Genomic DNA, 12,370 nt, shown 5'->3' with positions numbered 1-12,370 from the left:
TTTTTTTTTTTTTCAGTAAGGTAGTGCAGAAAAGGATCTGGTTTGGATCAAGAGAGGTTGAGACAAACCAGTAATTATAAATAGATATAAGAAAAATTGACATTAAAATTTTAAATATTTTCAAGGACCAAGACCAGTTTTAATATCACAGAGTGTCACTGCTTTTAAAATAAACGTTTTATAGAGAAAATCAAGTTACATTTAGAAGTTTCTAGTTGCTGTAAGGGAGAAAACATTCTATTACATGAATTAATTTGAAAGTGAGAACTCTGAAAGATGGCACTTGACAAGTGCTACATAGATTGTGTATTGAATGGTTTTCAGTTAGCGCAAGTCTTTGAAGGCACTTTTTAAAAAAAGTAAAGAAAAATATCATTTTTTTCTGAATGCCAGTTCTTAAAACTTGTCCTGACCTGACTTTTCTTTTCTTGTCTCTGTCTCCATCCATAAAATGAGAGACAAAGCAGAAAGTACTGTTCAGTTCATTGATTTAAACAGTTTCATTGCTGCTTGCTAACACTTTTATTTATTAGTTCTCTCAAAGTGAACCTCAAATCAATGGAAAATAAGATAGTGCGTGTTTTAACATATTATACAATCTCTAGGAAAGTTGTAGAAGGCCTATAAAAAGAGAATGAAATGCAGAAAGGAAAACATATGTGAGAGTTAATTGAAATAGATTTTATTGTACTGATGTGCTTTAAACCCAGCTGGCAACTAAGCACCATACCTGCTCACTTCCCCCCACCTCCAGAAGTAAAACTTGTAGGTTGAGATAAGAATAGTTGAATGAAATAAAGTAAAATATAATCATGATAGCAAATAATAATTCAGATAATAGAAAGAAAACAGCAAACAAGCAAGGGATGTTCAGTGCAATTGCTCACCATCTGCTGACCAAGGTCTGACCCCCTACCTGAACCCAAATAAGTTCCCTTCCAGGTAACTCCCCTAGTTGTAAATTGAGCATGTTGTTCCATCGTTTGGAATATTCACCTGGCCAGTTTGCATCATCTGTCCTGGCTGTGTTCCTTCCAGCTTTTTTTTTTTTTTTTTTTTTTTTTTTTTTTTTTTTTTTTTTAAATTATGTATCACTGGCAGACCATGAGATACACCACAAAAAGGTTCTTGACTTAGGGTAGACACAACTTAGAAAACCCAAAACATGAGTGTTATCAATATTATTCTCATAATGAATCCAAAACACAGCACTATCCCAGCTACTAAGGAGAAATTCACTGTGTCCCAGCCAAAACCAGGATGAGCATTGACATCCACAGTCATATCCCAGTGCTGTGCCCATACATGCATGCATGTGACCATCTACATATGTGTGCAGAAGTCCCATCTTGCCCTTACTTTTTCATTTAGGTGTTTTTGCCCATATGATAACACAAATTGGTTTATCACAGAATACCTGTGCTTGGCTGGTGTCAAAACTGTCCTTTATTCTCTACCATAGTTCTGAGTCCTAGAGCCTTTTTTGGATGAGTTTCTTTTCTGCTGTTCTTTCGGAGACAGATTACTAGTTTTAGGTTGGTGGGGGTTTTTTTTTGGTTTGGGGTTTTGTTTTTTTTTTTTTTTCATGTGGCAACTTCCTCCTGCCCATCATTTTTCATGGATGAGAGGTCGCTTTGATAAGATTTAGTGGAAGTGCATCTGCTGCATCATACAGGGACACAGATGTTGGAAATGAAATCCACAAGGAAATCTCTTGCCATCATCGGTGATTCACAAAGTGCAAAAAGCTTGCTCCCATCCCAGCTCAGAGGAGTCCTGGGGGAGACAGAGCCAAGAGCAGGCTGTATGAAATGCAGTGACTCTGTTTCCTAAGCCAGCTGCTTCAGATCCTGGCAGGAAATTAGCCTTTGGCAGATGTGTTATGTAGCTTGAATACATAAGATATGTGCAAAAAGTCCATTCTTATATCTGGAGAGAAGAAAAGTATTTATATCCCTTCCCTAAAACAGAAGAAAGATATTTGCCTTACCTGGGCAGGGAGACTGCAAAGCCATAAGAATAGAAATTTCATTGTTGAACAGCCATACTCCTAAGTAATAGAGACGTCCAAACATTAATGTAGTAAATAGTGTTACACTGCATCCCACCATAAATATTCTACACTTAGGATGTGTATTTTACTAAAATCAGACCTAAGAATGACTCAGGACATCTATGTTTTTCTAAGCAATAATGAGTTTTCAGTATTGCAAGTTCAAATATATGAAGGTTCAAGTGCAAAAAGCCTCCACAATTTCAGGTAGTAAATCCTACTTAGTAAATTAGATTTGAGACTATCCAACAAGAAACTGGAAATAAAAATCCTTGAAAGGAGTTTTGGTTTGCCAAGAAGAAGCACCTAGAAATTCAGGATCAAAGATAAACACAAGGAACAGATGTAAGGGAAAATGTCAGATATCCTAGACAATTAAATTTGTTCTCTTGGCATTCTCAGAAGCCCTATTCTTGTATGTTTGTTTTGTTTTAGTGACCTTTTCCAGGCATGGTTTGTTGGGCGTGGATATTTGAGAGCTGAATCACTGTCAGAGGTGGTGATGATAATGTTGGCATCTCTGCCCTCAGGGGTGATGGGTTGCCATCACAGGAGGTCAGGGAGTACTACTACCCTGCATCCTTTCACAGAGCTCTCAAAGAAGCATGTTGATTTGATATATGAATAACATTCAAATTTCTCCAGCCATCAGCATTTTCTAGGTTATGAAGTCATTAACTACCAACTAAAATCTCAAGGTCAAATAAAATGTTTTGGTTGGTAAAAATAGCCCTTTCACCTTTGGCTAGCTAAAGATGAAATTATAATGTTTTTCAGTTAGAACTGGGATATAATGCGTTTGCATTGTCTGTTGCAAAGTAGTCCAAAAGAGAATTAATCTCTGCTTGGAGAAAAGCCTGTGAAGTTAACCTTTCCCTCCAATAATTGGTGGGGTATTTTTTGGATTATTTTTTCTGAAAAATCTCTTACAGAAAGCAAAAAGAGTTTAATAAAAGGGGGGAGGTTTTGTATTTGAGATATTTTGAAGTGACTTAGCCACTATTGTCAAAAAGTGTCTATTACAATGTAAAGAATACGTCTCAAAACTTCATAAATCCCTTTAAAATTGTCCCATTCTACTTGTGCCATAAATGAACCTGGATCAAGAGTATGGTCCCCTTCAGTAAAGAAGAAAATTAAGAAAACAGAGCCAAAGAGATAAATGAGAGGTGTTTCCAGGACTACTCCATTCATTTCTAGGAACTTGACACAGGGTTATGGAAATATTTCTTGTGAGGATCTTAAAAACCCAAGACACAATTTGCAGATTTGGCAGAATGCACAGACTAATGGCAGGAACATGTGGTCGGTGTTTTGAGTACCTGGAGTGAATTTCCTCCTTTCTCCCCATGTCACATCACTTGTCTCTGTATGAGGGACCAAGAGTTCTGTCTCTCCTCCCTTGGTTATCACTGTGCTTCCTTTGTGTGTTTGTCCTCCTGTAACCAGGGTTAGACATTCATTTGCATAATGTATTCCAATTACATAAAAATGAATGGAGAAAAATAGCTGACAGAAAGTTTGATATGTGCAAAACTTTTATGTTTATTTAAGGACTCCACAAATACTACTTGTATTTTCTACCAGGACCTGGGAATTTGAATCTTTCAGGAGAGGGTGGACATTTCTCCATGTTTTCCTGCACACAGCATATGCTGGGCAGGGAAGGGTTGACTTCCACAAGCTTTTATGTCATATAATTTTTTATATTTTAAAAAGATAAGTTTCAGCATATTTTATGAACTTTTTTATGATTTTTTTCTGCTCACTACAGTTATACACATGATAATTGCACACCTGGTGTTACAGACGGAGTAGAATTATTTTCAGTATATTTTAGGGTTTTAATGATTCCTTTGAGTTCTCAATAGTTATTCTCATGTTAATTATACCTGGCATTATAGACAGAGTATTATTATTTAAGATTCTGTAAGAGATTCTGGAACTCTGCAGGGAGTTAATTTACTTTTTTAATTTGGGAAATATTTAAATTGTTTTGTGGAATGGTACAAGATTTTATTGACCTATGAAAATGAGAGATAATTCATACAGTCATCTGTAACTTATTGGGATTAAACTTCATAATATTTCAATGGCAATTTAGTTATCTGTTAAAGATGTGTTTCTAAAGTACAAAATGCTTCATTATTCTCTAAATTTATTTTCTTTATATATTTAATTTATCCAAAATTGTTTTAGTTACACTATTAAAAGGGATCTTGGAGATTTTGGTAGAAAGCCTGCTGTTTAACAATTTCTGTATGCACAAATGAATAGCAGTTGTATGTAGGCTGAGGAAAAGTTTGGAATTAATTGAAAATTTCTCACACAAATTTCTTTTTCTCCTCACCTACAAAGTCTTCCAGGGAGCGGCTTCTTGTAAAACTGAAGAAGTTTTAAACATCACATTTTAAAAGGTTTTTTATTAAGAGAGTTTATTCAAAGGTGTTTTTATTCATTCCATATGGGTGGAACAATCTAGTTGAAAGATAGTAGTTCTAAATTTAATTATATAAGGTTATTTTACTAAATGCATTCTTAGACACCTATTTGAGCTTTCTTTTCAGTTTAAGAAACCTTTTTGAAGTCATGCAGCATCTACCTTTGCTGTGGAAATAAATGGTGATGGGGAAGCCCTGTGGGGTCAGCCAACCTGGGAAACTGCAACCAGGGCCAAGTGTTATGTTTCCATACACATTGTGTAGGATTTGGGGGGACATACCCTCTTTGTGGGTGTATCTGTTGCAATAAAGTGAGGGGCTTGATTTATGGTACACGGTGTTGGTCAGGATCTCTGCGAGATGTATAGTCTGTTTCATTTTTGGCATCAAACTTAACTCTGGGCCCTTGTTGCATCTTTGAGCTTCTAAATTGCACCTAAGTTATGCAACTAATTTAGTTTAAAATCAATGAAGTGGCTTCATGGTTTTAATTGCAAGACAGCATTGATGTGCTCTCAGATCTAAAATGAGTTTACTTTCCACCAGTATTACTACTGACCCAAAATGATATTTAAATTTAGATTCCTACTATATCTTCTAATTTTAGCAGCTTGCCTTTTCTAGGCCTTACTTTCTGGCCTGAACATTAGTGAGCAATTTTTTGTACAGAAAAGTGAATCAAGAGTATTAAGTACAATTCATAATGAGAAGCCTGTATTGAATCTGCAGTTAACTCTTCTTCTTAATGGCCCATATATGGTTGTCTGCTGCATGTGGTCTCATATATGCATTTCACAGTTGTTATTTTGTTATCAAACAAAATAGTAGCATAAGCAGTCAAATTTTATATGGGTTTGGTACTGTAGAATGCTGTGAATCCCTGTGATTTGGTGAGAGTGGTGAAATTTTTCTTTTACCATGAAAATGAGTAAATCTGTTCTTCCACAAGGGATTTCTGTTGAATGAATATTTTCTTTCTGAAATACTGTGCTTCAAAGAGCTGTTACTTTCTATGTCTTTTATGTGTCTGTAAAATAGTGATATGTGTCCTTTGTCAGCTCTGTTGTGTTCTGACTCTCAGTTTCTCTATTTGGCTTTGACTTTGACTCTCTTCCTGGTGGTTTCTGGTACCTGCTGCTTTCATTGCAAATCAGGGGGCAGTCAGGGCAATGTGACAGGTTAAAAACTCTCAAGAAATCAGAAGACATCCCTGAGCTTAATTACTTTCTTGTTCAAAATCCCCCTGTTGAAATACTCACCTTTCCTGTCATGCTGCAGGCCATCCAGCGAGAAAAGCCTGAGAAGTACAGAAAACTGCAAGATGCCAGCAGATCAGCTGAGGCCCTGGTGGAACAGATGGTGAATGGTAATTACATGGGAGTTGCTTTAGATAATCTTCTTAGAGATTTGGTAAACGAACAGGTTCATGTTTATCACAAGAATTATATTAGCACATCCTGTCTAAATGGAACGGTAAAGTGATACTGCCTCATATTTCTTTTATTATTTCTGACTGTTATATCTGTTAATTAGAAGAGAAAAGAAGTATTACCACTTAGTACCATGCAAAGAAATGTGTTAGAAGCTCACAGTAATGAATTGTATATTAACAATTGGTTCTATGCAGAGACTTAAGTTGTAATCTTATTTTCTGAGTTCTCTAAGCTTTGAAGTAAATTAATACATCTGAGTTAGACAGCTCCAAAGGCATTCCTTTAACCAGTTGAGGAAAAACACTTCCTGACTTTTAATATCCGATGTATGTTTTGTAATATACCTATTTCTGTAATGTTTTGTATGATAGAAAATATAACACTTTATTGGAATTCAGAAGAAATTTTTGGCATTTCATTTTTTGAAGATAATAATTGTCAAAATTTCTATAACTCTTCAACAAAGAAAAATAAATGCAAGAGATTTTGGGGTTTTTTGTTTGTTTGTTTGTTTTGTTTTGATTTTTGGTGATTGGTTGGTTGGTTGTTAGTTTTGTTTTTTGTTTTTTGTTTTTTTTTTTCCCCAAGGAAATTATGACATTATGCCATTCTTTTAAACTTTTAAATACGGGAAAAACAAAACCCAAAGAAATGTAAATAAAAGTACTGTAACTCATACCACTGTTCTTAACATCGATGTCTTGCCTTGCAATCAAATAATTAACATGGGCCAACATCTGTCATACTGGTATGGTTACCAGAAATACAGATGCTGAATAAACTGATATTTGGAGTACATATTTTCTTTTTAATTGTTACAATGAATAATCAATAATTAAATTGCTGAAAGTGAAGTGGTTTAAGTCTGAGGTACTAAATGGCCAAGCTAAAGAAATTTGATGGAATCCTACAATGGCTTTGCTTAAGTATGAATGTGTAATGTTTTAAAAGAGACCAAATTTAATGTGTAGGACATATTTAATATCATTACTGTAACAATTGCTTCAATTAGTCCCTTCCCAGACTCCATGAATAGACTGAAGGCAGTCTGGTAACATCTGCACCGTTTGAAATAATTTGGGTACTTTTCCCTGGATGATTATTTTAAAAGTTTGATTTTTTTTTTTAAGTGTTTTCTGCTTGGGAGAACTGGTTGTACATGACTTGTACGTGACTTTTAGGGAAGCATCTGGAATTTATATGCTGACACATTGAGGTTCTTATTTTGGGCAGAATCTGTCTAGGACATATTTAGCTGTGCCCTCCATGTCCTTCCATTGGACAAATGCAGACCTGCACCTCAAGAATTCCAGTTTAGTGTCTTTGGATTATGTAGTATTTTCTTTCTGCTATTTTAAATGATGCTTACCCTGCACCATAGTGCCTACCATGTCACGTATCAAGTAGACTAACTTCTGTCTTAATTATTCTTACGGGATTTTAACTCAAGACTGTTTTTCTCTCCCTCAGTCCATGGGTCCATTCATGGTTTACATTTGGCTAAATGTGCATATAAATATTTCCAGTATTTCTTAAATCACACGTCTTCTTTTAGGAAGCCCATCTTCCTACTGGGTGGCAGGCATAGGGTAGACTAACTAAGCCATCATCACTTTAGCAACTTCTTCAACTTTGTCAGCTGCTCTGAGGTCTGTGTCATGCAATTTATTGTGGTAGCCCTGGCAGCAAAAACCTTCTAGTTTGGCTGACAGGTTAATTGGCTGTGAAAATGAAGCTCTCTTACTGTCATGGCTTTAGGGAGGAAACAATCCCTTTGTAAAGAGAAACAATTCCTCTGGACTTGAACCTTGAGTATTTATGGGACTTTCAACTGCTCCACTAATGCAAAGACAATTTGAAGGATAGCATTTGGAATGGTTAATTAATGCAGTAATTACCAGCAGTAGAGAGTAGAACAAAAAATTAACATTAGTTGGTGAGAGCTATAAGATGATTTTAACAAAGAATTGGCAAATGGAATATCTTGTGAGATGCTCAAAGTTACTCCTTGAGGGTAAAAGAAGTTAGCTGCCATTGTAAAGCAATGAATTTGAATATAACATACTTTTGAATACAACCTATTTTCTATTTGTCTTTTCTCCCAATCATTATGATCTAATTGCAATTAATGGTTGCAATTTAGTTCAATTGAAACTGAACTAAAAGTTAGGTAAAAACATTAACTTAGCTTTAAAACTTCATCTCTAACTGTAATAGAGTTACTCAGCTTTATATTTTCCACCGTAATTCAAGTAAGTTTCTATAGTGTTTGTGTTTTGTGTAAAGTAATAATTTTTTTGTTGTTGCTGTATTCACTAAGAACAAGAAAAAAGTTTTGCTGAATCTCAAAAATAATGTTTAGTGGAACAGCCAAACTGTTCCTTCAAACCATCCTGTTCCAATGCTGAAACTCATTTCCATAAAATGGGAAGGAACTTGAATTAATTCATGTGCCTGTATGGATTTGTGGGAGATCTGCAGTTTAACATCTAGTGGAGGGAAGATGTACTATGTTGTTTTAATGAAAAACCTTTCTAACTACCACAATTTACAGATCAAAAATGATAATGCTCCCTATTGTTCTTCTTCAGGAAAACAAGTCAGTGATTGAATTGATGATTGTCATGCATTTGCAGTATAAGCTGTAATTAAAAGACCACACAAGGCAAACAGATTTAAGGCATAGATCGGTTTAGAAGTCAAGTGATGACAATTTTAATTGTATTGCTAATTTTTGCTTATTCTGTGTCAATTAGATCTGGACTAATAATGATTAGATTCCTTAAGATTCCAATTATGCTGGCACTGAGTTCCTGGCTTTACTTAATATGTAAAATATTCTTTCTCTTTGCTCATAAACAAGATTCTGAATGTAATAGATAAAGAATATAAAAAGATGAGAGCTCTGGTGGATTATAAGAGCGAGTTCAGACTGGTGGTGAACTCCCTTGTTGTATCATTTATTTTTTTTTTCTCTGTGATAGGTAGAAGGAGGAATAAGTAAAACAAAAAACAAAAAACAAAAAACAAAAACACAAACAAACAAACAAAAAAAAAACCACACCAAAAAACACCAAAAAAAAAAAAAAAACCCACAAAGAAACAGCCAACCAACCAACAGACAAAAAAAAAAAAAAAAAAAAAAAAAAAAAAAAAAAAAAAAAAAAAATCCCGGAAAACACATCACGGAATTCTGGAGAGAATTTGACTGGTTTATTTAGGGCTTGATTTACTTCTTTTCTAAGCAGGGGGAAATATTCTGAGGAAACATTTACTCAGGATACCCTTCTAGCTTTATTTAAACATTGTCAGCCACTGTCAGCAAAAGTATTTTACACTGGAAACATCTGCCCTCTCCCACAGCATAGCTGTTCCTGTGTTTGAGCAGGGTGTCTGGACATTGCCATTTGAAGGACTTTTCCCATCACAAGGGGAATCACTGATGCTTTTGGTGAATGCTTCTATATCCAACCAACCTCATGGGCTGTGCTCTGCCTCTCCTTGCTCATGCTTTCAAAGAAGTCTGTGCTCTGCCTCTCCTTGCTCATGCTTTCAAAGAAGTCTGATGATTTTAATCAGTGAGAGCCTATGTATTCCATTTACTAGTGTTTCTAGGAAACAAAAATCTGTTTGTTTTTTTTTTCTTTACTAAATCATATTGTAAAAAAGAATAAAAAATCTGTTGATGCATAAGTGAAGCAGTTTAGTAGTTTGAGTGGACACTTGGCTATTACAGGAGTTTGGAAGAAAATAAACAGGACATCAAAATGAATAATCAGAGAATTTTGACAGGAAGCATTAAAGTGAATACAAATCAATTTGTTGCAATAAAACATGTAATTTTGAATTGCCACCATTCTGTGGAGGAAATACATTATCTTGTAAGTTACACAAGAGTAGAAAGCTACAAAAACCCAAATATTACATTATTCTGTCACAGAACTGTGCAAATGACAGATGCACTTAACAAGATATATTTCATATTAAGTGGCAATTCCAAAGCACTTGCATGTAAGGTGCTGCACAATTAAAAATATTCAGGCACAATTTGTTATGTGCCGTATACAAGGTAATAAAATTAATGGATGCACTTCAGATAATGATCTGTTTCCTCTGGGTACAGTATATTTATACAATGATTATACCAGAAGCTTTTAGAATGTGAAACATGAAAAGATTATGAACCAACCAGTATTTATAAAAGAATGTTTTACCAGAAAATGGATTCTATATTGTTCCTTTGCCTGCTTTTACACTTCTGGTATGTAAATTTGCTTAAGTTAATGAAGAAATCAGTAGTTATCACAGAAGAAAGTTTCAAACAGGACAGAGAATAATGGAGTTTATTAATGAGTAATAAAGTAAAACACAGGAAGTTCCACCTAAACTAGGGGAAGAATTTCGTTACTTTGGGGGTGGCAGAGCACTGGAACACAGTGCTGCTCAGGGAAGTCATGGAATGTCCCTCTCTGGAGACATTCCAAACCCCACCTGGACACATTCCTGTGTCACCTTCTCTGGGTGATCCTACCTTGGCATGGGGGGTTGGACTGGGTTATCTCCAGAAATCCCTTCCAACCCCAACAATTCCATGATTCTGTGAAATTCTTGATTTTCACCAATAGGTCAAACTTGCCCAAATGATCTCAAGTGCAAGTAACAGCCATTTTATGACATCCTTCTGGAAATGACACGCTGGCATCTGATGGACAATTTTGATTCATCTGAATGGACTGAGAAATAAGAGTTTTAAAAACACATGTTATGGAGATTTTAGCTTCCTTTCAGTAGGATATTCTGCCTAATGAAGGTGCATCTCTGCAATAGTTTACCAAACATGACCCTGCATAAACCAGTTGAGTACTGTCCACTTCAGGAACATGAAGAACAAAAGAATTTCTTTCTCTGTGTATTTATGGAATCACATTTAGACTCAAAGTTTAGATGTTAATAAAAAAATTAAAGAAAAATTGAGTAATAGTGACTATTTTCACACATTTAAATGTGTCATGTGAAGAGGGACATATGAGCAAAATAAGAAAGGGAGATCTGGTGAATCTAGATTTTCATCTGAAATACAGTCCTCTCCAAATCCTAGACGAAAATATTGCAGTGGAAAGCATTATTATGTGTGGAGAATCCATGATTGCACTTCTGGTAATCATAATCTTGCCTAAGGGTACTTGGGAGATGTGGCAGCTGAAAAGAAAGGAAAGGAGGGATAAATAAAGTGATCTTTTTATATCTAGTCTGCCAAACTCACAATGTCTTCCAGGTTCAGAGATAATAATGAACACAGTGGCAAAGATAATCTGCTCTCTGTTATGGATATACAACATTTTTATACCCAACTCACAACAGAAACAATTGTTGAAATACAGCATAGTTAAAGTCTTATTGTCTCTACGTATGTTTGTTCTTGTGTTGTTAAGATTTAGTATCTGTGTGCCTGGTTGGCTGTAGTTGCTGTTATTCAGATGTGCTGTGCCATTCAGGTTTATTCAGCCTCTTCACATGCTCATTAGACATTACACTTCTAGAAAATGTAGTTATCCTACCACATCTCCAGATGCACACATACACTCACAGGAGACAAGATAACTTTTGGATTGTATTTAGATGTGTCAAAATCCTTTTTTTGCCTCTTCATACTTCAGGGTTCATTTTATATCCTTGCTCAGTCCTTAAAATGTGCTCTTCAATTTTTTGAGTATAATGTGGATGTGGAGCTGCTCCAACCCCCACAGTTGCCATTATCTCCCAGTAGTACTGGGCTTTCTATTTTTACAAAATTTTTGCTTTTTGAAATGCTATACTATTTGTTTGGCTGGGGCACTATCCCAGAGAAAAAGCATATCCAGAGAACTGCTATCATTTACTGCACAGTCTGTTTCAAAATGGGCTGTTTCCAAGCAACTCTGAATGAAATACTCTGAGCTGGATCCAGAACAGGATTTGCCACAGCACTATGGTGCTCCGCAATAGACATGATGCCTGATTATCATTTAGTGTGATTTATCATATAGCATGCATTATAGCAATTCCTTAGAATATTTTATTATAAAAAAAAATCTAGTGCTTTTTATTATTATTTTGTTACAGCATTTAGCTGTATTTAGGACTCTATTTCCTAAGTCCTACCTTCCAACCTTGCCATGAACTTTACTATGTTTTAATCTTGCAAAGAAATTTTCCTATAGATTTGGAGTGCATATTGCAAATCAGAAAACTTATAGTAGTGTATCAAAGATTGCAGAAGTGGAGCATGGAAGGTTTTTGTCTCATTAGCTTTTAAACTTGCTTTAAAGAAAAATACTCTATTTTTTTTTTTATATAAAAATACAGCTTGTGTTTCTGGTTGGCTATTGTATGACTATGTCATGATGTTATTAAAAGTGTTTTTAAGCATATGGCACTGCTCAATGACTTGAGAAATTTTGCTC

General features: G+C 35.2%; 1 protein-coding gene across 10 annotated transcripts in view; it reads left to right on the top strand.

Moving 5' to 3' along the window:
* The window catches only part of DMD (dystrophin), a 990,047-nt gene that overhangs the window by 308,990 nt on the left and 668,687 nt on the right, over window positions 1–12,370 (top strand). For all 10 annotated transcript variants that reach the window (XM_066176982.1, XM_066176984.1, XM_066176989.1 and 7 more), the window contains one exon: window positions 5,773–5,860. In XM_066176982.1, the coding sequence (XP_066033079.1) occupies window positions 5,773–5,860 (88 nt within the window). The remainder of the gene's footprint in view (window positions 1–5,772; window positions 5,861–12,370) is intronic.

The sequence above is a fragment of the Chamaea fasciata genome, unplaced genomic scaffold, assembly GCF_029207755.1.
Source record: "Chamaea fasciata isolate MVZ Bird 193981 ecotype frontalis unplaced genomic scaffold, bChaFas1.0.hap1 SCAF_2, whole genome shotgun sequence".
NCBI classification, from domain to species: domain Eukaryota; kingdom Metazoa; phylum Chordata; class Aves; order Passeriformes; family Sylviidae; genus Chamaea; species Chamaea fasciata.
Note: the sequence above shows the minus strand (reverse complement) of the source record. Positions and strands in the feature narration are given on the sequence as shown.